The following is a 26,650-nucleotide window of genomic DNA, read 5'->3' on the forward strand; positions in this document are numbered from 1 at the left end:
TTAACACTGGGAGGAGCTATTCAGCAGCAGAGTTCGAGGAAAAGAAAGTCATCACCGGCGTCGCGGTGTCGAAAGGGAAGCCGCAGCGATAGACGCGGTCTAAACTCGTTTCTGGGTGACGCCGGGGGTCGCATCGTCTCACGCTGCGTGCGACAAGTAGTAGTAGTACGTGCCTGCGTGCATGCCTGGACGATACCGTGGCGCGACTAGCTGGAAGAGAGGCGTGCGCGGACTGACTGGACATGTATGTAGGCCGCCGCAGACGCGGTATCTGGTCACGTGGGACACGCATCCTGAATGTGTACTTGATTTACTCGATCGCCCGCTGCGCACGCGTGTGTGTGTACGTGCGCGCGCGTTTATCGCCCGGTGCGATACCCACGTCTTGGACGCCGTTTATTTACCCCGATCGTCGCTGTTCTCGCGGACTCTCGTCGGCTGTTCTCGGAACGTCGAGAGAGATTGTTGTTCGGTAGCTTCCCTGCCGCCTCCTTCGTTGTTTGCGCAGCCGGTAAAAAGGTGTTTGGTGATTTAGTTTATGGATTAATACATTTAAACTAAACATTTGATGTATTGAGAGATAATGAAATTTAATTGCGAACGCCATTAATTCCGACTCCGTCGGTGATTTCCTTGAAGTATACAGGCGGCGGATTTTCATGCGTCAAAGCTGTGGTGTATATAACCGTTACGAGGGCTGCCGCAGTGAAGGGCATTGGATTAATTTCCACCGCATGGGGTTCTTCATCGCGCAGCGACTTTGTACACTATACGCCCACCCCGGTGGCACCAGGGGTCGTGGAGTTAGGATGCTGAGCGACAAGGGGTAAACCAAAACAAAATTAAGAACCGGTCGAGCTAGCAGTGGGAGGGGCGTCTGTCCAGCTCCGACCCGCAAGATCAGCTTGCGCTGGTTGAGTGGGTCGAGGAGGCAGCAAGAATCAATGGGATCCTGTACCTAGGAACACCACCTGGTGCTCAAGACCCCAACCCCTAAACCCCGTCCCATTTGCGGAATAAAGTTTGATACTACTACTACTACTACTACTACTACTACTACTACTACTACTACTACTACTACTACTACTACTACTACTGAGCTCGAGGTAGTGGGAAGGAATCCCGTCCACGGCGGCCACATTTCGACGTAGCTGAATTCAAGACATCTTGGTGCTGTGCGATGTCAGTGCACGGAAAAGATCCTCGGGTGGTTTAAATTATTCGGGAGACTTCCACTAAGCCTCCTCTCTCTCTTCCTCATTTAGTCTCTTCCTCCGGTTCGGGCGCCTTTCCTTTCCTCGTATTCAATTATCGTTTGTTAATGTCCCTCAGCCCAGCGTGCCAGTACGGCACTTTACAATCCATTGTTCTTACATCGCGTAGCATATGGGTGTATCCGTTGAAGGGAATTTAAGAAAATAGGGGGACCCTATCCCCCTAACCGATGGGGTCCCCCTATTCTGAACCTCCCTAAAATGCGGGCGCCGTGGCCGCGAATTCAACACCCGACTTCTCGCCACTGTATACCCGCTGTGCCACCGCGGCGGGCACGTAAAGGAGCGTAGTGCATCGTCTTCGTCCGTTCGCGCGTCTCTGGAAGTTTCCGACGCGATCCTCGGGTGCGCACATCGGCAGTGGCGTTGTATGAAACGCGGAAGCCGCACTCGACCGCGAAGCGTTGCTGCTGGAATGGGAGAGAGAGAGAGCGAGACGGAGAAGGGAAAGAGGTTGCGATATCGTGACCATTGAACCGCGTCGGAACGGAAGTTTGGAGCGGCGCGGTAGCGTAAAGGAACGTGCCTTTTCACAGGGCGCATATTATATTGCCCCCTCCCCCCTCCGGTGTCGGCGATGGTAAACACGCCTGGCTGCGGAGGCTCACTCCGTATGTGTGTGTGGCTTTCGCATCTTTCGCTTCGTCAGCCACTTTTTTTCTTTGTTTTTTCATACGCGTGCTGCAACTTGGGAGGTATAGCGTACACGGGATTCCGAAGTACTTGAGCGCCGAACTCGAGCCGCGAAATTTCCTGAAAAAAAAAAAAAAAAAACACAAGGAAGGTGCGTAGCAACGCTTTCGTTTGAGGCGGAATAATGGTGGCGATAGTTTGCTGTGTTAGCTGCACCGCACACTCTCCCTTCACCACCCATCCTTCGTCAACAGTGAATAGTTAGCTTCAGTGTGACGTCCACTTTGCACTCGTAAGAGCCAGTTTTGTTTATATTTATTTGTGCACCGAGGCTCAAAATGTCTGGTGGCTGTTATGTGTTCAAGGAGAAACTACTCTGGAAAAAAAAAGCACAGCTTCTCGCTGGCAAAATGAATAGAGTCCCTACTGAAACGTTCCATATGAGCTTTTCGTATAGAATTATGGGAATATGGAGTCCATAAAATGTGTTAATCCATATCTTGTCTGCACGGAGTCAATAAGCAATCCACATTATTTCCATACGATTCACGTACAGTGTACATGACGTAACAAGGAGTCTGTAAGACTCCATACATGCTTCCGTATATAGCCCATACCGGGTCCATATGCTTCATACTGACACCATAAAATTTCTTATGGAGACGTACGGAATTATGGAACTCGTCACACGGAAACTTTCACTAGTGGTGTATTGTATTCGTGTCTTCGCTTCGGTTTATGACAGACAGCCTGCTTCTCGATTCAGTCGAAACTTCGCAGACGAAGCCTATGTAAACAATGCTCTCTCGTTAGGACAGTTCAAGGTCGGAACGAACTGCAACCAGACAGTCAGCATGATATAAACCAGTTTGAACCGGATAAACCAGTCGGTGAAGATTCTGCTAATAGCTCCGAAACAGATGTAGATAGTGTGCCCGAACGGTGTATGCTTGTGAATGGTGTGACATTTGCTTATTGTCGGTCAAATGTTTAGGGGAATTCCCCAAGGTGGAGTAGAATTTGTAATAAGGGAGTAACTTCTCATTGACGTCCACCCGAGCTCAGCCATACGGCTACAAAGGAAAGCTATACAGCTTTCTCAGAAACTTCGTAGTTAAAGAAAAATTCGTCCTGGTTCGGGGTTCGAACCCGGGACCACCGTATGGCTACGCTGGGGTGGATGTCAATGAGTAATTACTCCCTTATTTGCTTATTGCAATTTTAATTGCACTCGATCATTCAAGCCTTACGATTCACGTGTTGATGTTTTTCGTTACTATTTTTTTCCTGATGTGATCGACATTTGGAATGCTTTGCCTGTTAAGTTGTCGAGCAATCGGACGTGCACAAGTTCGAACGTTCTATCGACATTTTGTGTCGGGGGCACCCAACTTGATGTTATGAGATATGAATTTTGTCTGCTGTACATTGCATTGTATACCCTCCCTGTAACGACCCTCAAGCGAGGGTCAACAGTATCAATAAGTAAATAAATAAATAAATAAATAATTCCTCTGTACTGTAGCAGCCCGAAAAGTTGTTCACATGGCTGTTCATAGTTGTTCAAATAGAACACGCACCTGTGTGCTCGTGTTCACCTACCTGCATACTCCGGCAGTACACCCTCCGACGAACGGCCTGCGGGCAACAGGTTGATCGCTTGCGGCGCGGCGCAGCAATTAATTTAAGCGTCATTTTGTCACGCTTGAACGGCTGGCTTCTTCGCGCATCGTTTGCTGCCTCGTCGCGTGCGGTCCACAGGCAGTCTGCACGACGCGCTTTCTCGGGGGGGCCCAGGATGTTTACACTGCGGTTAACTCGACGGCAGGCAACTCCCGTGCTCGGTTGCGGGTCCGCGGACGTCCTCAGGTCTCTCGTCGTTCATGCGTGGTGCTTTTCCGCGGAAGCGCTTCCGTGACTTTGAGTCACGGCACCGTTGTGAGTCACGGTATAGTCGCTGATTAGTCGCTGTCACCGCGTTGTTGCCGGTAGTGTAGTAGTGATTTGTTGCCGGTTAATTGCAGGCTGTTACGTTGTTGCATGGTGGCTGGGGTTGTAACGACGTTGGTGGTTACTTGCAGTCGTTTCGTTGTTGTCCGGTAGAGGCACTGATTGGTTTGTTGCTGGATAGTAGCAGTCGTTACGTTGTTTGGTCCCTCGCGGTCAGTGCGTTACACTTGTCGGTATACATCTTAAAGCGACTCAGGCTATGAGGGACGCCGTAGTGAAGGGCTCCGGAAATTTCCACCACCTGGGGTTCTTTAACGTGCGCTGACATCGCACAGTACACGGGACTCTAGAATTTCTCCTCCATCGAAATTCGACCGCGCGCCGCGGCCGGAATCGAACCCGCGTCTTTCGGGTCAGCAGCCGAGCGCCATAACCACTGAGCCACCGGGGCGGCTTATGCATGTTCAGGTAGCTGCTAGCTAGTTGCAGTCGTCACGTTGTGAGAGGTATTATGAATAGTTGCTTATATATTAATCAGTTGCACTCATTACGTTTTTGCCCATGGCAAGAGTCTTACCGTTATTTCTTGTTGGTTACAAGCCGGCATAGTGAGCAAAAACTCGTCTCGACTGGACCAACTTTATTGTCTTCGATCGCGTTTGCACCTGTCACTCATGGTACGTATATAGAGGTATATATGTCGCGCCTTTAAAAGTGGACAGTACGAGTAGTTGCGTGCAGTGTGATGTCGCGACAGTCGCTGATGAGATGCGTGATTTGTAGCTGGAGGACGCGTCAGCTGTTCGGAACAGAGAGGAAAAAAAACTGGTTCTATTAATGCGTGATGTATAGAAAACGGCTGAAGGAGTACTACATTGGTGGCGTCATTGAAAAAAAAATGTAATCGGAAGCCATTTGCTTGCCGCGTTTTTCGTATATGCATCTTGGTTGGCCGCAAGGGTCGTTGAGAATCATCTGTTTTGCATCTGTACTACCTGGAGGGCTCGTGTGGGCCTTGGTCGCACTCGTATCGGGACGTGTTCGAGGTGTGTTTACGCGTTTTGGTTTCTGTTTTTGCATTCCCCCTAGTCGATATCGTCGTCCGATCGCTATCGCGTCTGTCTTGAGTAGTCGCTTCGGGAGATGCGGAAGATTGGCCGAGAGTAGGGGGCGAATGCAAGAAAAAAAAAAACAAAAAAAAAGGCCGCGGAGGAGAAAAGTGGCGCATTCGCCTTGAAGTCGGAGGGAATAGTGGCCGCGTGTGTTGCGATAGCGACGCGAGATGGAGGCGCCCTCTCTCGCGTTACGGAAAAGGCTGATTCGAAACAAACACGTAAGTGCGAAGATAAAAAGTGATGGAGACAGCGGCCGTCCGTGCGCGGTAGTGCACGTGTACTGAGTGCACGCGTGTCATGCATGCATGCATGCATTCATGCATGCCTGCGTGGGATTCTGTTGACGCGGCGGCGGCTCTGGCGTATAAAAAAAAAAAAGAAGAAGAAACGCGCGGGTATAACGAAAGCGCGGATCCGACGACTAACGGCAGCAAGGGCCACGGCTGCGCGGGATCATCTCGCTCTCTTCCATCCAAAATGGGTTTTTTACTTGCGGAGGTCGCGCTCTGGTCTTTCTTTCTTTCTTTCTTTCTTTCTTTCTTTCTTTCTTTCTTTCTTTCTTTCTTTCTTTCTTTCTTTCTCATCTCTCGTCGTCTTCCCCCTACCTTTGTCACATTCGTTCTCTTTCCCTCAGTGTTCTTTACTTCTTCCATCTCGTTTTCTCCCCCCCCCCCCCCTTCCACTGCTTTTTTTTTCCTTTTGTACTTTTTCTCATCTTTCTCTTCTCCTCTCTTTTTCCACCGCCTTCGTTCCGGCCGTTCCGTGCCCAGTTCTCTCGATTCGTGTCGCTTCCTGGGCCGTCCCAAAGCGGCGTGGCGGCTCGTGCTGCCCCCCCCCCCCCCCCCCCCCCCTTTCGCTGCGTCGTGTACACGCTCTTCCTTCCTCGAGCTTTCATTAGCCGCCGTTAGTAGCGGCGAATGGCGACGACCTCCACTCTCGGGTCCGCCGCTTAAAGTGCTTCCTGCACTCAACAGCAGCGGCAACTCGCTCTGCCCCCGGTTCGTAGCGCCCTGGAAAACTTGGCGCGTAAACACTTTTCGCGAGTGGCGTGGAACAGCTTTGAGCTATTATAAAGGTTATTTCGGTAACCAGCCGTAACCAGCGAGCCCAACTTGCTGCTTTACCACTATCCCGAAGGCGCCGGTACTCTTGTCACAGTGGCCGACTGATTCAAACGACGTTGCGTACTGGGAGTAGAGCAGACGATAACGTGCCGTTCATCTGCGGGCGCGCACTGCGCAATGTGTCACCTAATTATGTGTATCTGTTAATACGGAAAAAATCGCGAAGACACTTTGCAACTAAAGTGTTGAGAGGCGAAAGCCGAGGACACTATGCCGTGGCGACTTCCGGTGCATGTGACGTCACACCGTTCCCGATGCTATATCGATGTCCAAATTATACATCTTTCGGGGTCTTAGGTGTTAATTACGTTTAATTACACATTTCGTAATCTAATTTGTCACAAATCCGGCGTCTCTTCGACCATTCTGTGACAATTCTTGCTATACCGTGACGACTTCCGGTGGATGGGACGTGACATTGTTCCCGTGGCTATATCGACGTCCGCGCTATTTCGACGCGATTTGGACATTTTGACTATAATTGATTAACTAATTGCTATACTGTCATCAAACGTGACTTCTAGGTTCATTTTTTCCTCCTCTATCTGATGCAACCATTCGTTTTCTACTGTGTTTTTTAGTGTCCGAGTTAACACGAGTTAAACGCTGCCATAGGTGTGAAAGCCATTAAAGGCTTTCGCCTTAATAAATCGATGTGCTGTACCTCTTTAATGACGTTAAATATCGCGACTTCACCGGTAAAACTTCGCTTTCATCGAATTTTACGAGAGGATCCTCCGAGCGTGTCTCGGTTGGTGCTGGAAATCTGACCGTACGCACACCGCTACGAGGGAGCATTAGGGCAGATCTGATTAGGTTTTTGCCTATGTATTCCGTAGGGGGCCCTGCACTCGATGGCTTTGCACCCTTGTTTACCCAAAGGGACTGCAGAATCCCGGTATAAAGTGAGCCTAGATGAATAGATGGCCTTTCGAGGACGTCACATTTGGAGGAGGAGATTTCATAAAAATGACAAGGCTTTAATGGGAGGGAAATGAGTGGGAGCGCCAACTACCCTTGGGCGACCCGCGATGCGATTTTTCGCGCTACGCGTAATGACTGTCTTGAAACCTGCAACTTCACTGGTGGCTGCGTGTCGTCAGTTGTTTATAAGAAATTTAACAACGCTTCTTATTCTATATTAAATAGTGCAAGGCTCAATAAGCTTCAAAGCCCCGAAAAAATGCCTCAATGGTGTCGTACATCATGCATGGCGGGCTCGATAGTAGTGCGCGGTTTAATGGCGTCAAAGGTGACGTCACGCGGATTCAGTGCAGGTGCAGTGTTGTACGTGTTCCGGACGGTCGACTTCCGCGACTTACTGCGGAAACTGAGGTTCCTCATTTTCCGGTTTTGATACCTGACCGGACGAGGTTTTGTCGGATTCCTGACTGAAGACGCGACGCGATAGCTGCATCGTGTGTGGGTGCGTTTCGCGGATGAGCTGTCGACTGTTTCAAGCTCCGGGTCTGCACGCTTTCTGGCTGACTGAGCAAATTAAGGGTGCACTTCTGACGCCACACGTGGCGCAACGCACGTCATGGGCGAGGTGCTGACGTCACGAGGGCTTATTTGGAGTCGGGAAGAAGGATGCACTGATTCAACGAAGGAGCAGGTTACGCTCGTTCGCTTTTCTTACTATTCCCCAACCCAGACTATTTATTTTTTGTTTGTTTTGAAACTGTGTTCAAACTGCTGCACGCCTGAACGTTGGGGTTAGTGATAGTTCGATTTCACTACTTCCACGAACCGGAAATGGTTGCTGTACCTCGCTAACCAGGCTGAATAACAGATTTAGTTTCTATAGACAGGCGCGGTGCATTACTTATAGCGGGTGCACTGGTCGATATTAGCGAAAAAAAGGTTGTGCCTGTTCAGCTGCTTTAACTTAACGTACAGTTTAACTTAAACCCTATCTTAGATTGCGATTAATTTGTACGTGACACTTCCTTCCGTTCGTGCATCTGGCCGCCAGCACTTGGCGACGCAGCGACAGTTGTTCACTGACGTCACCGGAAGTTCCGGTTACGTCACAGATCTTAACTTCCGCGTGACCGCGCGTCCGCATCGTCTGGCCAGCTGAGGCTGTTGACGCGCCCTTCGCCCGGTCGCTCCACGGGGCCACCCGTCCGCGTGCGATCTCCTTTGAAAAGAAGGAGCTTTAGTTTCTCGGCTCGTGCCCGAGATAGCAGCATCAGCACCGCCGTCTACTCTCTCTCTCCGTATCTGTTGTTTCTCCGTTGTTGGCCGCGGCGGAAGTCGTGCGCGGTGATGCCCCCTTTGTCTCAGATCCATATCGCACCAGCTGAAAACCCGGGGAGGTCGAGAATAATGGACGGCGGCGACGGACGCAACGGCCGAAACGTTACTTCTCTTTCCCCTCTCCACTTTGCAAACCCCTTTTGAAAGGCGTCGTCGTGAGGTCGGTCGGTCGGACCAAGCGTGCAGCGTTAGCTAGCATGCGCTCGACTTTGACTTCGCCCGTCGTCTCCGTTGGTTCGCGCGCGCGGCTGGATTAACCGGTTTCTCACCTTCGACGTCGCCTGGCCCTGGCGCTAATCTCTCACGGAGGATGCTCGCTCTCCTTTCTTCACCCCCCCCCCCCCCCCCCCTCCATCTGTTCGCCTTTTAATTCGCTCGGTCTCCGGCGGCTCAGAGGCGGCAGGCAACACTGTTGCGAGCGGGTATCGTCTCGTCTGCCGCTTTTTTTGTTTGTTTTTTTTTCTGTCTGTTCGTTTTATTTTTATTTTTTTTTTTTCGCTTTTGCTTTTCATGGTGGCAGTCGGGAGACGCGGAAGTGCTAACTGGTGGACTTACTTGGTGCAGTTAGGGCGCGTTAAACCGAAAAGAGCCATTTCCGGGAAGAAACGCACTTTCCGTTATTACTCCAGCGCTGGTTCGAGCAGTCGACTGGTTTAATTTTCGAGGCTGTCCGAGTGAGTGGGTTATCTGTCGTCTTCTTTACGCGAGGCTAGAGCAGACGGCACTTGACCCTTTGGCAGACGACACTGCAGTCGCTGCTGCCTAGAAACGTGGAAGGGCTTTGCCGAGTACGTATGCTGAGGTTTGATCGAGTTTCATTTTCTTTATGTGCGTGCGCGCGTGTTCGCAAGTGGTTTGTGTTCGACATAAGTTTGAAAAGAGCAGCTGAAATAACATCCTTTTTTTGCTCCTGTCCAAGTACAGCGCGGTCGGGGTTCGTGTTATATGCTCCAGGAAAAGCGACACAGAACTTTTCGGAAAGCGGACCTAGCAGTGACCGAGCCTATTGAACCTTGGGTCCGAGTAAGCAAGAGGCAGAGAGCATTCTTCAACTGACAGGGACCCTTTCTGATGCACTGTTTAGGAAATTCCTGGAAAAGAAACGTAAATATAACATAGTTAATATCAGAGCACAGTAAAAAAAAAAGCGCCATCCATGCAATATGAGCAGAGGTTTGGTTTGGTTTATGGGGTTTAACGTCCCAAAGCGACTGAGGCTATGAGAGACGCCGTAGTGGAGGGCTCCGGAAATTTCGACCACCTGGGGTTCTTTAACGTGCACTGACATCGCACAGTACACGGGCCTCTAGAATTTCTCCTCCAAAGAAATTCCAGCCGCCGCGGCCGGGATCGAACCCGCGTCTTTCGGGTCAGCAGCCGAGCACCGTAGCCACTGAGCCACCGCGGCGGCCTGAGCAGAGGTTCCATGACAGCTATACTATACATTGCGCATCATAATGTTCACTGGGTTTGACATGACTGGAGTACACAGGACAACGCAAACACCGAGGACGGCATTCTTTTGAACGGTCTCCAGTGTGCTTCATCGTTTTGTGGCGTTCGTTCTCCGTCTTATTATCACTCCAGAAACTTGCTCCAGGGGCATCCCAAGGCAATAGAGGAGCCTTGACCCAAGGGGCGCTCATTGGAAAGGCTTTCGCTTTGGCTTGAAGAGAAACGGGACTGCCTGCCTTCTCTCGCGGGGGTGCCTTTCTTTTCTGCCTGGCGGGCAAAACTCCTTGGCCTCGGGTGGAGGGGGAGGGGGGGCGATGAGTCACAGCCAAAACAAGGAGCCCCTGCGATACACACACGCTCTCTTCGAAAGGGCGGGACGATGAGGGGGTGGCTGCCGTTTTGACGAAGCATTTTTGGATCGCTCTCCTCCTCCTTTCCCCCTTCTCTCTAGCTGCTTGCTCCTCCTCCCCCAGCACTTGTTTCGTCGTCGCGCTCGACCTCTGCCGGACGTTTTCTCCTCGGCGTCGCTCTGACGGGGCGCCCACTTCTCTGACGCTCTCGACAGCCATAGCGAGCTGCTGCTACGAGACCCACGTCGTTGTCACGTTCGGAAATGAAGGATAGAGTGGGAGAAGGGAAGTAACGGAGGAATGAAAGAGGGAGAGAGAAAGGAGGAATTAACCGCTGAAAGAAGCGGAGGAGAGACGAACTTTTGAATTGCTGCCCCCGGCCGGAATCATGGCTGGAATGGACGACAAAAGAGCGCCCGTTGACCGCAGGAGGAACAAGACGGATGCATGCAGTCTTTTTTTTTTTTTCTACCTACGCTTTTGGGGGGAAATGTGGGCTGCGAGAAAAAAAATAGCTTGGAAGTTTTTGTCGTGCTTTTAGGCTGCTTGTTCTATTTAATAGATTGAGATGGCGTGAAACGACTCTTGTACGCACCGTACGTCGTGCATTTGTGGTGAAGCCTGCTGATAGCTGACGGAGGGAAATTTCGTGGAGCAGTCGCCTGAATTCACTCCACCTTGGTGGAGTATTCTTTAGCCTGGTGGTCTATGACCTGATAGTCTCTGACCTGATACTTTGCGACCTGACTATCCCTGACACTTGATAGTTCGTCTGACGTGATAGCCTGTGACTTGATATTATGTGGCCTGATGGTCTGTAGTCTTATGTTCTGTAGCCTTGTGGTTTGTGACCTGATAGTATCTGGCCTGATGGTATGCAGCCTGATGGTATGCAGCCTGATGGTATGCAGCCTGATGGTATGCAGCCTGATGGTATGCAGCCTGATGGTCTGCAACCTGATGGTTTGTAGCCTGATGGTTTGCGTTCTGTCGGTCTATAAACTGACAGTACCCCAACGGTCTGCTGTCTTGTGTAGTATTGCCGATTGCATTGTTCTATCCTTCTGTAACGATACTTATATGCCAGTCACTAAATTTGAAGGCCGCCAAGCGGAAAGTAGGCTCAGGTTTAAATTTCATCTCGCTTTCCATTCCCAGCATTCGTTTTCGAACTGCGTGTCTCTTGACTTCGCAACTGCTATCGAGGTTTGTTGTCGAGAAACTTGGCTAAAACTCTTGCGCTTGAATCTTTTCCGTAACCTGCTTCGATCCATTTTAATCCTCGGCTATTTACAGTTTTCGTCGGCGTTACGGGTTACAGAAAGCATAGAAGTTTTCCGAACAGGTATCTTCAAATATTTCCTAATCACCTGCTGTAAGCAATTCACTTCTAAGCCATGCTTTTTATTTTCCTCCGCGTATACGTGTAAGCAGGTTTTCATATGTGTTTGTCCCGCCGGGGCGCGTAGCTGAACCACTTACTCTTCTGCGGTGGGTGCAGACGACACCGACCGAAAACACTTCTGCCTCCAGATCTTTTCTTTTGTTAAAGATCCCGGAACGGAACACTAGCGCCACTCATCCGTCCGCTCTCGCGCTCCCGACGGTTCTCTCAAAGAGCCCTGCACTATACCGGTGCTCCGGAGGAGGCTCTTTACAGTGGTCGCTCTCTTGTCGTCCCCCCGGAACTCGAGCGGTGCACGACTGGGTCGCCTTCTAAAAACGGCGTGCGGTGCCGGCTTTCGTTTTTGAGCTTCCCAGCAGCAGCGGCTACTGGCCAAAATAGACTCTGCTCCTCTGCCTGCTAGCGAGCGAAGCGCGCAGACGACGCCGTCGTCTGCTCCTGCTGCGCTTGCGCAATGGCGATGCGTGACTTCATTTTCGGGACGCCTCCGTCTGCGCGACCCCGTTGCGGTGGAACCGCGCCGTTTTTCTTTTCTTTTTTTTTGCGTTATTTCTTTTTTTATTTTCTTCGCTCTTTTAGCCGCATTACGCATAGCCGAGTCTAATTTTGACCGCGAGGAAAACCCGGCGGGCATGGCCGAGTGGGTGGGGGGAGCAGTTGAAAGGGGAACGAAACGGAATCTAGTGGTGAGGAGAGGGAGAGAGAGCGACTCGGTTTCCCTGGCGTTGTATATCGCTCCTTTACTTTTGCAGTGGGACATGTGTTGCATTAAGATTCTGGCTTGGGTTCTTTTTATGTATCTCTCTTTTTATTTTCTTCTCGCATACAAATGCCGTTTGAGAGTCGGGAGACGATTGAGGTGCGTTGGCCGGAGGAGGGCGCCGTGTGTTGCACCACGGTGGTTGAGTGGCTGTGGCGTTTCACTGCGGCGCACCCGCAGGTGATGGGTTCGATTCCCGCGGGTTCGACGACAATGTGTGTTCAGGAGCTCGCAGGTGGTCAAAATCAGTACGGAGAAGCCCCCTTAATATTGGATACAACTCAAGAAGGCAGCGGCTTTTCCCCGTCTAAGGACCGACCCCACTTCCAGCCAATGGCGTCGGCCGATTCTCGATATGACCCTGCCAGCGTGACAATGCAGAGAGTGGTAGACGAAAGGGGATGCTCCTCTCCCTCCATTGTCGCGTCCGACGCGGTGGCTCAGTGGTTAAGGTGCTGGGCTTCTGACCCGATAGACGCGGGTCCGATCCCGGCCGCGGCGGTCGAATTTGGATGGAGGCAATATGCTAGAGGCCCGTGTGCTGTGCGATGTCAGTGCGCGTTAAAGAACCCCAGGTGATCGAAATTTCCGGAGCCATTCACTACGGCGTCTCTCATAGCCTTAGTCACTTTTAGACGTTAAAGCCCATAAACCAAAGCCCATAAACGAAACCAAACCTTCATTGTCGTGCCGCTCCCTGCATTGTCACGCTAGCAGGGTCGTAAGAATCGGCCGACACAATTGTCTGGAAGGAAATCCGTTGATGGGGAAAAGCCGCTTCTTTCTTTAGTTGCACTCGACTTCAGTACGGCAGCCCTCGGACCTCACGTGGTGCTTCGAGACGTCAATTCAACCTACCGAGCTACTTCAAGGGCGTAGTGTCGTTGGTGAATGAAGCACACGGCCTCTGACGACCTGTTTCTCTGTATATGCGCACCCTGAACTAACACTGTGCAGATCACTGTTGGGTCAGACGCATCAACATTCTTTAAAAAACAGTTGCAGCGACGCAGTGTTGGCCTCTCTCGCGCGACCACTTGTGGTGGGTGGTATATATAATGTACAATCCGTTGTGTTCCTCTATTGTGTATGCGTGCATGGGCTTTCGTCTCGTGGGCCGCGATTGAATATCCGACCTTGGCCGCGACTGGTTGGCCTCGGGCGCTGCATGGCACGGAATTTTGAGACCTCCTCTCTTTATGGTTTCCGGTCGCGTTGCGGACTCTGGCAGGCAGTATGGCTGCGGAAGCGTGACTGTTTTAAGCAACGACGCTGCTTCGGAGAGGATTGCGGTGGGACGAAGCTTGTTTGTTTGTTTCGGGAATTTCTTGAGCAGTCGCGAACGCACCCCACGACGGGTTTGCGGTTGCTTTGTGCGAATAGTTGGGCGATGTAGTCAGCCTGGTTTGACTAGGTGCTGGAGGGGCTTCGCCGACGTGAGGTTCTTATTAGGCGTTCTCTCTGCGATGGGGCGCTGTGAAACGTGGCTGAATTACTTTTTAGAAGGTGATTAAATATCATTACTAATTACTTTTTCTATATCTGCACAAATGAGACGTGGGTTCGATCCCGGCCGCGGCGGCCGAATTTCAAAGGAGACGAAATTCTAGAGGCCCGTGTACTGTGCGATGTCAGTGCACGTTAAAGAACCCCGGGTGGTCGAAATTTCCGGAGCCCTCCACTACGGCGTCCCTCATAGCCTGAGTCGCTTTGGGACGTTAAACCGCAATAAAACAAACATAAAGCTGCACAAATGTTATAAGCTACATTACCAGTTATTGCTCCGGTGTATACTGTGCGATGTCAGTGCACGTTAAAGAACCCCAGGTGGTCGAAATTTCCGGAGCCCTCCACTACGGCGTCCCTCGTAGCCCGCGAGTCGCTTTGGGACATTAAACCCCGTGAACCAAAACGAACCAATTACTGATCATGAAAAGTAGTGTTATATTACAGTTACTTATAATTCATTTTTGCTTTTAATTCACGCGAAGTACACTGGTGTAGCTTGAACTAGCAGTTCACTTTTTTTTTTTTTTTTTGCTACGCGAGAGCAGCCGAGCTTCAAAGTGAACGTCAAAAATTTTGCCCCTCTTTCGAAGAAAGGTTGTCTTTGGCCGTGCTGAATAGCTGCTTTCCAGAAGCAGACGAAAGCAACTAAATGTTGTGCATGATGGAAAACTTTGTCAGCCTTGGGTCCGACTAAAAAAGTCGTGGAATCTCCTGACTTCGGTTTTCCACCGGCGTTGAAGTTCAGCGTCCGATACGTCGTGTTGTGCCGTTCTAGTATCTGAAAGATTTTACCGTATACAGTTGACTATAAAACACGTACATCGTTAGCTGAAGTGGCAGATAAATAAAGCCGAGCCTATATAATTGGAGCTCGAAGGGGACGGCTTTTGATGCTCTTCATGTTGGCGCGGTTCCAAAGCTTCGGTGCGGATTAAGCGGAAGTTCGAATTAAGCCAGTTCCAGTTAACGAGAGCCCAATCATTAACGTAGCGCGTCGCACAAATGCGGCAAAACAACTGATGAATTGAACGTCGTGCTAATCTAAATGTTCTTTTTAATTTTTTTATTATTAATTTTCTGAACCAATACACGCACAGTCGGTTGGACTCTATAACCTTTAGGGCTGGTAATGGTTCCGAATGCCAAACAAGCACAATAATACTGGCAGACCTTATCATGGCAGTACACAATCACAGCACACTTCAGTAATTCGCAGAAAAAGTTGGAGAGCTGAACTGCAAAACTATGGGGTATAGTCGATTAGATCACAACACAGTCAGATGTAAAAAAAATTTAAATCAAATCAAACAAACTTTTTCATTCCTGCATTTTCATAGAAATTAGCAAAACATGCTTTAAAGATGCCGAAAATTTTTATTTCTTTTACTTCATTTGGGACTATTCATTGCACACATAGGCTCCGTTGTATTCTAGGAGTCTCTGGCCGTACGTATTATGACAAGGCGGTAAGTTAAATAGAATGTTCGTTGCAGCTTTTGTTTGTTTCATTAGAGTATATACATGTATATACTCTATTTTTGTTACTGTCCTTGAGTCCACTGTGTCTTAATCCGGCTTGTAGTCTTCTATGCATAGGAATATCTTTTAAATCGGCGCCTGTTGATATTTATTTTCTCTGGGCCAGTAGGCCGAGCTTCTGGCGTGTATGGCGTACAGCAAAGCGACTGCACGCTTTCCGCGTTTTCGTCGCGTTCGTCTACAATGTTATACCGACTCGCCGCATATATGCGGTTTCGCCTCTCGTTTTCCCATCTCCGGTTTCCCATCTCGCGTTCAGCCTTGCATATCCTTGCCTACCGTTTCCTTCTTGCGCCGATAGGACGAGCTGTGGCTCAGATACTCGTCAACCGTTGCTGCATCTCCGGTGTCGACCGTGTGACGACGAAGCAATGGAAGAAAAAAAAGGGGGGATAAGCAGCTAGGGCAGCTGATTCTAGCGCGTCTATTTTTCGCCCCCGTGTTCTGGGTCAGATTGCCCGCGTGCTTGCAAACTCCCTGCGTGTCGTCTGCGTGTTCCGTATTTCGTTTACCTTTTGTGTGTGTGTGTGTGTGTGTTGTGTGTGTGTGTGTGTGTGTGTGTGTGTGTGTGTGTGTGTGTGTGTGTGTGTGTGTCGTCTGCCTTCGTTTCTTCGGTTGTCGTCTGCTTGACGGACAGCGATGAATCACCGCCGCCGCTTTTGTCAAGCGGCTGCATCCGTCATCGAGTGATTATTAAGGCGAAAGCCTTTAATGCCTCATCGTTGTCGACAGAAGGTTGTCAGCAGGGGTGTCACGCTTTTCGGTTGGTCGAAATGGTTACGACGTCAGAGTGCGCGGATTCGCAGCAATGAGGCCACCCCCGGATGTCTGACGCCCCCTTTTGGAGCAGACGACAACTAATAAAATAGTTGTCGTCCGCTCCGACAGGGGGCGCAAGGCGTCCTTGGGTGACCATATTACATACCTCATTACTGCGAACAGAGCCATGGATATAACCGCACTCATCGAAGCAGAGAGAGAGAGTCGTGCTAAAGAAGCTGTCAAAGTCGGCAGTCAAAGTGTGTAGTTGTAATGTGTAGTCAGTGTGTGTAGTCAAATAAAGCACTAGTACAGCACAAACAGTCTCGCAGTCAATGCCAAACAGTGCGCCAGGAAAGGCTTGAGCATTGCAGCACTTTTAGAGAGCCAAAGTGCCCCTTGAATTTTTTTGCTCACGTCCTGAACGTAATGTTGCGATGGTGTCGTTTCAGAACTTGACCCTGTTTATTGTAAAACGTTTTTGTTTGTATCCACATCAGTGCTGTGCGGTTATGCACTTTGAATTATTATATTATCTTGAATTATTATATTATTAAAAAGGCCCGTGCGTATAGCTTGGCGGCGCTATGCTAAAACGTGTCGCGCGTCAGCATTCGTGGCCCGTTTTCGCCGGGGCGGGAAGGAGGAGCCGCCCTGGAGGTCGCGGCGCCCCCCAGGAATAGTATTCCGTCAACACGCGGTCGGCGATCAACTGGCACCGGCGACGCCTTCCTCCTTCACCTCGACCTTCTTCTTCTTGGCAGGGAATTCCGGGCCGGAATTTTCGTGTCCCCGGGGCCGTTTGGGGCCGGGGCTCAGTCTGTCTCCTGCAGTCTCTCTGCTGACGAGCACTGGAAGAACGCGCAGCGAGCACTGGCCAGCCTTTGCTGTGAGCGCTGCTGGTGCTGAGAGATTTAAAAAAAGAAAAAGAAAAACAATGCTGTCCGCGAAGGCGCCAAGTTCTTGCTCTCTCCGTTTTTCTCGATTTTCTTGCTCGCTCATGTTCGAGGTGTACTGACATCGGAAACCGACGGAGAGGAAAACAAGGGGGGTAATGTTGCGAGACGGAAAGGGAGCGCTGTCAGTGGCCATGGAGAGAGAGTAGAGCTTCCTGTGCTGCTTGGGCCCATGGAGGGACCGCGCCGTTGGTTTCCTGTGGACTTTGTTTGCTGAGCTGACCTTTTACCGTTCACTTATTCAATCCCTCCTATGCCCTGAGGCAGTAGTCACGGTTAAAGGGAAAAAACAACGCGAGTTAAAATGCCTGCTGGCATCTGGAGGTGGATTGACTCTCAGCGAAAGGGAACGTATACTCGTGAATCGCTGCGAAAATTGGGAAGGAGGGGGGGGGGGGGGGGGGGTATGAGATTAGGAAGTGACACGCTGACCCTGTATTTAGAACATGGGTAACTGAAGCTTGTGGAAGGCACTCTTAGTCCTGCAGCGGTTAACCTGGCTGCTCTGCTTATGATGATGCCGGGAACCGATATCTTTATTGATTGATTGATTGGGATCGTTTACTTAGCACCACTGTTTTTTCTCCGCTCCCTTACGATATGCTATGCTTTAGAGGCACAGGCGCTGTTGTATATGCCATATACGTATACTGACACCATCGCGGTATATGACTGTGCGAATACTTGTGTCCGGAACCCCAGCGCGCACATTTTCTTGTTTCTGTGCGATCATCCAGCGGAGACAGGGAGCGGTTTTATTTGTTTCCACGCGAGGGTCCGTGCTTTATTCGCGCTGAGTTCATGGTCACACACCGATGCATCGGATCACGAATTCTGGCCTCGACCTATGAATGGTCTCGTGGTTTTCCACTGCCTCCCAAGTATCTCGCCTGTTAGCACGTATGGACCTGCGTCCCACTGGTGTACCAGTGCGCTCACTGCCGCTTCATTTCTTAATGCAATAGCATATTAAAAGCCTCATCTGGAAGATGTGTCGTCGGAAGCTCAGTTCGCTGATTGGCTGGTGGGAAAGTGACGTCACCAGACCGCGGAACATTCTCATTGGCTGGAGGCAAGTGACGTCACTTTCTCAAAGGCATCAACAGCTGCTAATGATATCGAATTGCCCACACATAACAGAATTAGGTACCCCTGTGAATTTCTCTTTCTTGCCTTATTGATTCGGAACTTTCTGGCTCTTTCTCTCCTTCCTGCCTTTTGCCCGTGTACTGTGCGATGTCAGTGCACGTTAAAAAACCCCAGGTGGTCGAAATTTCCGGAGCCCTCCACTACGGCGTCTCTCATAGCCTTAGTCGCTTTGGGACGTTAAACCTCATAAACCAACCAACCTTCCTGCCTTTTTGCGAACGTGGGTGGCGCGCTGAGAGGTGTCTTGACACTTACCACATGGTGTGGGCCTGCCAGCAGAACCCATCCCTACCCCCTATCCCAAACCCCACCCGAGAGGACTGGGAGGCGACCCTGTCCGGTTGCTGCACCCTCGAGGCCCAAAGGGCCTTAACGCAGCGCGCCCGGGCTGCGGCAAACGCCAATGGGGTGCCTGACTAGGCATCCCACCTAGTGGTTGTAAGGGCGTGACCCTTCAGGTCACGACCCTCAACACCTCTCCCTATGATTTAATAAATGTTTTCACCACCACCACCACCCGCTGAGCTAGACTTCGATGTGGGCATTCGGGCTCGTTGGTTTTGGTGCCGCACTGTATACGGTAGCATTGGACGGCGGGCAGAGAGTGTGTTCCGTATGTGCGTCTTTGCGCTATACTTGTTTCCAAAAGCTCGACCAGGCTTTCATTCTGCGGTTTTAGTCGAGTGAGTCGGGAGGAAAAACTGAATGAAATGCCGAATGGCGTACTCTAAGGCTACGCCCCAAAGCCCTGCCCCCACAGTTTGTCGCCAGCTGTACTGTACATAGCAGTGTGGGTATATTGCAAGACCTCAGGCCGTGAATCGGTGCATCACTCACCCGCTGTCACGGCTGTCCGCGGCTCTTGAGCGATCATCGCCTGGCGCGCTGTTCTTGACGGAAAACTGTCCCGCTAACTTCGTGTTCGGGCGTCTCCTTCTTAGTGATTTATTACAAAACAAAATAATAATAATAATAAAAACGGAAGGAAAAGATGTTGCCGACCACGACAATTTCTATCAATGTCTTAGGCACGCGAGCTGCGGCCGACGGTAACAAATGGACAGGCAGAGGATAGCAAAAAGTATATAGAGAGGGGGCAGCGATAGTGAGAAAGGACAGGGAAGAGCTATTTGTACAAGTGTAGAGAAGTGCGTACGCTCGCGCTTGAGTGTCCAGGCACAGTTTGAATGAGTACTGCGCGCTGAGCGACCTCTGCATATATGTATTATAATTTACAAATAAATACTGTGTGTACGAAGCCGTGCGCGCGTTGTTTGTGTGGGCGTCGTGCAAATAACCCGATTTGTGCGGCAAAGCCTACGTTTGTACCTAGAGCTTAAATGCGATGTTTCCGTTGCAGAATTGCCGTTCACGCAGTGGAGGTCCATTCACTGCTTCGCGTTAGTGGATGTATACTGCAGTGCATGCGTTTTGTTTGATATATATGACGTTTTTTTTATAATTCGGCTGTCTTTTTATTTTATTAAAGCTCCGAAGAGGCGGCTTGTCGCTCTTTGTAGCTGTCCTTCAATATGTCGCTTGCGAACTGTCGTGCACGTCAAAACACCTTAGTGAGTTGAACCTCGTTATAACGAAGTTGAAGGGGCCCCGGCGGTTACTTCGTTGTAGCCGTAGCTTCGTTGTAGCCCGTGTTGACCGAGCTTCCCAGGGGAATCGCCATTCCCTTCTCTGTGTACATTTTTTCGTTTAACGAGAATCGACTATTATATCTGCACAACTTTTGTTTACCTACGCGTTAGCAAAACGAGCAAATACACACATTAGTGGTGCTACGAAGGAAGGATTATGGGGAGAGCTCAGTGTTTTTTCCTTCTTTTTTTTTGTGGGTGCGATGAAATTGCGTACATTTAGCGTCGTGTAAATGCGGGGCCCGTCAGATCAGAGTGTATAAGGTCTCTCTCCTCTCCACCGTCGCAGACCTTCACGGCGTGGTGCAACTCCCACCTGCGCAAGGCGGGCACCCAGATCGACAACATCGAGGAGGACTTCCGCAACGGGCTCAAGCTGATGCTGCTGCTGGAGGTGATCTCGGGCGAGACGCTGCCCAAGCCCGACCGGGGCAAGATGCGCTTCCACAAGATCGCCAACGTCAACAAGGCGCTGGACTTCATCGCCTCCAAGGGCGTCAAGCTGGTCTCCATCGGCGCCGAGGAGATCGTCGACGGGAACGTCAAGATGACGCTGGGCCTCATCTGGACCATCATCCTCCGGTTCGCCATCCAGGACATCTCCGTCGAAGGTAATTAATAATGCGAGCGCACTGTCTAAACATGAATGCCCCTGTATGGGAGTAAAAAAGGGAGCAAGGTAGAAGTATACTCCCACTGCAAATCATAGTGCGAGTAACTCGATGCTATTAGCAATGGGAGGAGTCTTTTAAGCGCGACACCGGGAGTTCTTGAGGTTAGCTAATATAGGAGGCTGCAACATCGGTTAATATCTTCGTAAATCCTATAAACTTCGCATGCTTTGGAGAGGGAATTTGTTTCTCTTGCCAACCGTCAGTATTCGGTATTTTTAGTGATGGAAATCTGCTCCAGGGCTTGGGAAGCACACCCTGCCCCGTAATGGGAGGACACTAGTTCTAGAGGAGGGCTTATTCCCTTTTTACTCCTTTTGTGTTGCGAGTGCGGGAAAGTTGGCCTCTGCGCTTTCTATCCGGCTTAGGCTTAGCTCTACTGCGCGTGCTCTGTGCGCCAAAAGCACCGCTCGGTTGTATCGCTGTAGAAACTGGGGTTGGCTGAAAGGCGATGAGTGTAACCAGGGGGATTATGAAGCCGGAGGCGGTATGTCTCGTGCTCGTCATTTCTTTGTTGCCTACATGTATCTCAGTGGCGGTCCTGCAGAATTGTACACTTCGCTGGTTCTGGAGGTGAAAATCCTGACTGAGCCCAACTTGTTTCTGGAGCAATTACCTGTTGGGACCGACTGGAACCAGTTGGTTACATTCGGCCCCAACTGGGAATCGTTACATAAAGCATAAAAGGACACAATTCATTAGGCATAGGGTCAGCAACAACTTTCCAGGTATGAATGAGAAGCAAACTTTTTTTTTTTTCTGGGGGGGGGAGAGTTTTCTTCTAGACTTCTAGACGTGTAGTGCTGCTTTGGACAGTGCTCCCAGGCCAGCAAATGTTTTTGAGCTGCATTTTGCTGGCGCCTTGCAAAATTTGTGCGAGGTAGCTTAGCAAAGCTTCGCTTATTGGTATCCGCGTTCCTGCACCAAAATTCTTGAAAAGTTGAACTTGTAGACGTCGCTTCAGTTGGCTGGGTTTCGGTGCAAGTCTAATATACGAGCACCAAGCTAAGCGGGCTTCAATACATAAATAAATAAATAAATAAAAACTGCGATCCGAGGATGTGCATTTTGAGTGGAGAGCGAGAGAGAAAAGGTCATGTATGCCATCGGCGCAATGAGCACGCGGGCCGCATGTGTGCCCCCGGTTTCAGATAGCGCAGCACTGCTCACAACTAAGATGGTGCTATTTCTGCTTGGTCGACCTTCGGGATGTACTACTCCCTCCACGCTTTCTTTGTTGCTGCCACCTGTCGCAAGCGGTGTGCAACACTTGTGTGAGAGATATGTAGAAGCCGTTACCTTGATTCGCGTACCGCCGCGCGCTGTTTGTCATCGCGTTGCTGATGGTATGAACAAAAAGATGTTGCAAGACAAGCAAGGCGTCTAGTTAGGACATTTGTTTTGATTTAAGAAAATAAGTTGCGCGACAATGCCGTCGCTACTTTTAGGTGGTAGTGCTCGTAGCATGCAGTGTCGTCCTTTGATTTGCCCAGCCTGTCACGTTTGTTTTCCCATGTTATGGCATACTTTTATGACAAATGCATGTCATTATTTGCTTGTTAAATGGGCACTAAGTCCAGCTAGATTGAGAGATTGATGCGCCAAGGTTGCAGGCGTTGCAGGTGTAATTTTAACCGGTAAGGTATAGAAAATTAGATTGCGCCTACTTCGCTCTGTAAAGTGAATTCTTCGCCGGCCAAGATTGGCCTTTCGCTTTTACGCACAACACTGCTTCGATGGCACGTACCGTCGAAAAAATTTAGGGGGCACTTTGACTATCTAACATGCACGAGGCGAAAGCCTTTCCACGCACACGCGAGGCGGCTATGGGGCGACTTGGATTGGCTAGTCATGACCCATGACTAACTAGTCATGACTAACTAGTCATGACTAATTAGTTGGTGAATAACTAGTCATGATTGGTTAATGACTAGTTAGTCATGGCTTGTGGCTAGTAATGACTAGTTAACTGACTTTCACTTCAGGTGTAACGGACGGACGGAGTCATGGCCGCGAGTGTGAGCCATTAAAGGCTTTCGCCTTAGTACAAGGCAGCACGTGAGTGCTGTTGCGGTAAAAGAATGCGAAGCTCGCCTCGCATGCCGCGGCCAGTCGGTCTGCGTGAAGCGGTCGTGTACAGCGACGTTCGAAGGGCAAGCGAGGAACAGACCTTCGGGATTACTCGCGCTCTTTCGGAGCGGCAAGGCCGCCACGTCTCAGAGCATGATGAATGGTGGCGCCATCTGTTGATAAATATTTAAACAAGGGGCCGTCTGATCGGCGGGCAAGTGGTTTCGTTTTCGTTTGTGTTCGCTGATTCGCCGCGAGCTCGGAATGTTACGCGCCCTAGAAATGACGTAACTCCGCCCGCGTTGCTTGGAGAAGTAAACGGGAAAAGAGACGGAGTCTTTATTTGCGATTTTCTGTGCTGCAGACTAGCCTTTTAGTGCAGAAAATACGCCGGTAATGTTCCTGAAGGGCAGTCGGTCAGTCTATAGTAGGATACAACTTATAAAAACAGCAGTTGCTAACACTGGGCCGCGGTCCGCGGTGTCTTGTATTACTCCGCTGGCCAATCGAAACTGTAAACGAAACCAATTTTTTAATGTTTGACTATACCAAACAATCGGTGTATCAAAATTCGAGTTCATAATTTTTTTTCTTGTGCTAAGCTTCTTGTTTACGTAACAATAAACGTTTAAGCAACGGACTACTTCTTTGTCTTGGAGAAATTCTGTGTGCGGAGGCTGAATGTGGGCGGAGCTTCACTGTAGGCTTAAGTTGTATCCGACTATAGCATAGCTTCTTGTTTCCATCACTATTTCACTTTAACGTCCCATTAAGGGTTTTGCAAACCTTGGAGAAAAATCGTTAATTTTCTATAATAGGCCTTGCTACCCAGTGCATATCCTGCTATAGATGTCCCATCACTCAAGTCTCAGTTGGCTTGAGATGTGTTCAGGACTGGTCATCACTGGTATGGTGATTTTCTGTATTTTTTTTAGATAACTGGGTGTATCGTCGGAGGTGTGTGCTTATGTGTGTTCGTTTCTCCTGGCCTTTCCCTCGCCTGCAGAGATGACTGCCAAAGAAGGTCTGCTGCTGTGGTGCCAGAGAAAGACAGCCCCGTACAAGAACGTCAATGTCCAGAACTTCCATCTCAGGTAAAGAGGCACAGTCTTGCTACCACAAGGCTTTCTACGTGCTGGGTCTACGCTTAAATTGAAAAAACAAAAAAAAACTTGTTTTTCTTCATTTGGCTGTGCTTGCATGACAGTCTTATAGGAACACTGCAACCACCACAGTCATTAGAAACATGATACCAGAATCAAGCAGCATCTCTCTTCCTTTGGACAAAGATTTGGCAGTTTACTTTTTCTTCATTCCCCTAATTTTCTTTTTCTGCTTTGCCCAGTGGTATATATTGTGAAAAATTGCCCCGTTGCGGTAGCTCAGTGATTATGGCGCTTAGCTACTGACCCGAAAGACGCGGGTTCGATCCCGGCTGCAGCGGCTGAATTTCGATGGAGGTGAAATTCTAGAGGCATGTCAGTGCATGTTAAAGAACCCCAGGTGGTCGAAACTTCCGGAGCCCTCCACTACGGCGTCTCTCATAGCCTGAGTCGCTTTGGAACGTTAAACCCCAAAAACTAATAAACCATATTGTGAAAATTTTCATGACATTTGGCAGGGCCTGAAGGGCTATGACAAGTGGAAAGATTTTGATGCCTTTCAAGTCATATAAGCTCATGCAAGCATGGAATGCAAAATGTTTGGTTGAGAGTTAAGTTTGTCGCAGATAGAAATGATTACCCTTTATTTATTCGGCACTTGAGAGTTCTGGCGTTTGACAAGCACTTTGAGAAAGGGAACACTTGAGAGACGGACGGACTGTAGTCTGGATTACGGGGCAAAGGCTTGTTGATGATAGATGTTATATTCATTGAAATGAAAAGGAAGAAATGGATTTAGGCAAGACATGTGGTTGGCACAGCAGATAACGAGTGAGTAGCAGGGTGGTAAATGAAGGGGACGGAAAGGTACCGTAATTTCCGTTATGCAGTCCACAAGCTATACATGCTTAAAAGTTGAAATTTTGCACTTTGCGGGCTGTCTATAGATGCGGACTGCGCAGTGTTTATTTAACATGAACATTGCTTCACGTAGCATGAAATTGTCAGTGCGAATTCCGTTAAGAGCTTTTGTGATTCTTGTGCTTGCATGCATGTGGAGAGATATGGGAGAGGCCTTTGTCCTGCATTGGGCGTAGTCAGGCTGCTGATGATGATGATGCGTGTGCCTTTTTATGTGTATATTGCACACCTGCAAGCTATGTACTGGGTGTAGACTGCCCAAGCAACCAGCGATATCCGTTGGCCATCCGTTTCGGACGTTCCGGACGGCCGACGGATGTCCGCAAACAGCCGGTGGACATCCGTCGGCCGTCCTACAGGCGTCCAAAGGGACATGTTTATCTGGCCAACGGACGTCGATTTCGGACGTCTGTTCCCGGACGTTCCCGGTATACATGTGTACAAAAGATTACGGTAGTTTGAGGGTGGCAGAGGGTTCAGGTGTAGTGACAAGGTTGGCAGATTTGCTGGGTTAACAAGGTGGCATTAGCCGGAGCAAAGTAGGTGTCTGATTGTAGTTCACTGGAAGAGGCCTTTTTTGTCAGTAGATTTGACTTAAAATTATGCTGCTGGTGATGGTCGCGGTGACGATGATGAAGTGAGAGGGATACTTTGGACTGCCCAGATGTTCAGCCTGTCTCAACATACTTGTAATTTGTAAATGACAAGCCTAGACATTGCACTAAATGAATGCCCCCCCCCCCCCCCCCCCCCCCTCCTCCTCTCTTACAGCTGGAAGGATGGTTTGGCCTTCTGCGCCCTTATCCACAGACACCGGCCCGATCTCCTTGACTACGGAAAGCTGAAGAAGGTGCGTTCTGCAGCTGGTTTGCTTTGGACTGACCTCGTATCTTGGAAGCATCCTCGATGCGTGACGACTGTTTGGTATCCTTGTTACCTTGCAGGAGAACCCGCTCGACAACCTGAACCTGGCCTTTGACGTTGCTGAGAAGCATCTCAACATTCCTAGGATGTTAGACGCTGAAGGTGAGGGCTCAGCTTGTATCCTGTTACCCGTGGTGTGGTACTGTGTAGTTCAGAAGCATTTTACTGCTGAGGAAAATTAAATGTTTTGAGGAAATTCTAAGGCATACTTTATTGGATGCTGTAGAGGTGTATTAGCAACTGCTAACAAATGTCATTATTTTGTTCATGGATGGGGACGTGATGCGTGTGTAAGTCTGTGGGCTTACGTAATGCGTCAATGGTAATAGGTACTGTATATATTATTGGGGGTCTATTTAAACAGGAATATGTTCAAGGAGGCCTGAGACACAAAATGTGCTCAAGCTCGCTACAGCATTGTTGTCATCATGAGCACTCATGATAACTTCGTCATCCTGTAGCAGCTTAGTGCTTGTACAGAAAAATACAATGGTCCCAGATGACTTTCTCTTTGTGGAATATGGCACCTTGTGGAGATGCTGTGAATGCACCTGTTGAAACTTGCACTGTAATTTAATTGACTGGCTCGAAACAGTGGAGGAACAGACTACTGCCTACTTTTGCTGCTAGGACAAGGTTTTGCAGTGAGCTTGAATGAAAGAGTGTCTAAAATGAAAATGGGCATTTTTGCCCACTGTTATCACTCGTGCGATTGAAGCATCGCACAGCCTTGAAGTACAGCAGTTGGCAAGTGTGAGGTGCAGTGCGACCTGCAGTTCGTTGTTGGCGCCATTACATATTGCACTTGGAACATGTGCTCCAGTCTGGGAGCCTCATTTTGTAATGTTTCATTGAGTTTTCACTTGATTTGGTCCTGCATCATTGGCCACTGCTCCAGGTGATGCGGGCCATGGGGAATGTCGTCGTGGTGAGCATGGCAGAAATGTGGCCACGATGCCATTTATCTGCAGAAAGGCACCCCATACCCATTCTGCTCTCGCTGGCTGCTGATGCAGCCAGGCAGAGCTGGCTCAGAAATGCTAACGCAGAAGTGCCTTATCACATTGTATGT

At 49.7% G+C, this 26,650-nt stretch overlaps 1 protein-coding gene across 5 annotated transcripts in view; it reads left to right on the top strand.

Annotated features, from left to right (window-relative positions):
• Positions 1-26,650, top strand: part of Actn (alpha actinin) — a 92,806-nt gene that overhangs the window by 49,824 nt on the left and 16,332 nt on the right. For all 5 annotated transcript variants that reach the window (XR_016285269.1, XM_089558465.1, XM_089558462.1 and 2 more), the window contains exons 2-5: positions 20,179-20,500; positions 23,637-23,724; positions 25,426-25,504; positions 25,599-25,680. Coding sequence is in view for 4 of the 5 variants with exons in the window: in XM_089558465.1 (XP_089414591.1) it covers positions 20,179-20,500; positions 23,637-23,724; positions 25,426-25,504; positions 25,599-25,680 (571 nt within the window). In the remaining variant the exon portion in view is untranslated. The remainder of the gene's footprint in view (positions 1-20,178; positions 20,501-23,636; positions 23,725-25,425; positions 25,505-25,598; positions 25,681-26,650) is intronic.

Source organism: Amblyomma mixtum, chromosome 8 (genome assembly GCF_055824585.1).
Source record: "Amblyomma mixtum isolate Tamu chromosome 8, ASM5582458v1, whole genome shotgun sequence".
Classification (NCBI taxonomy): Eukaryota; Metazoa; Arthropoda; class Arachnida; order Ixodida; family Ixodidae; genus Amblyomma; species Amblyomma mixtum.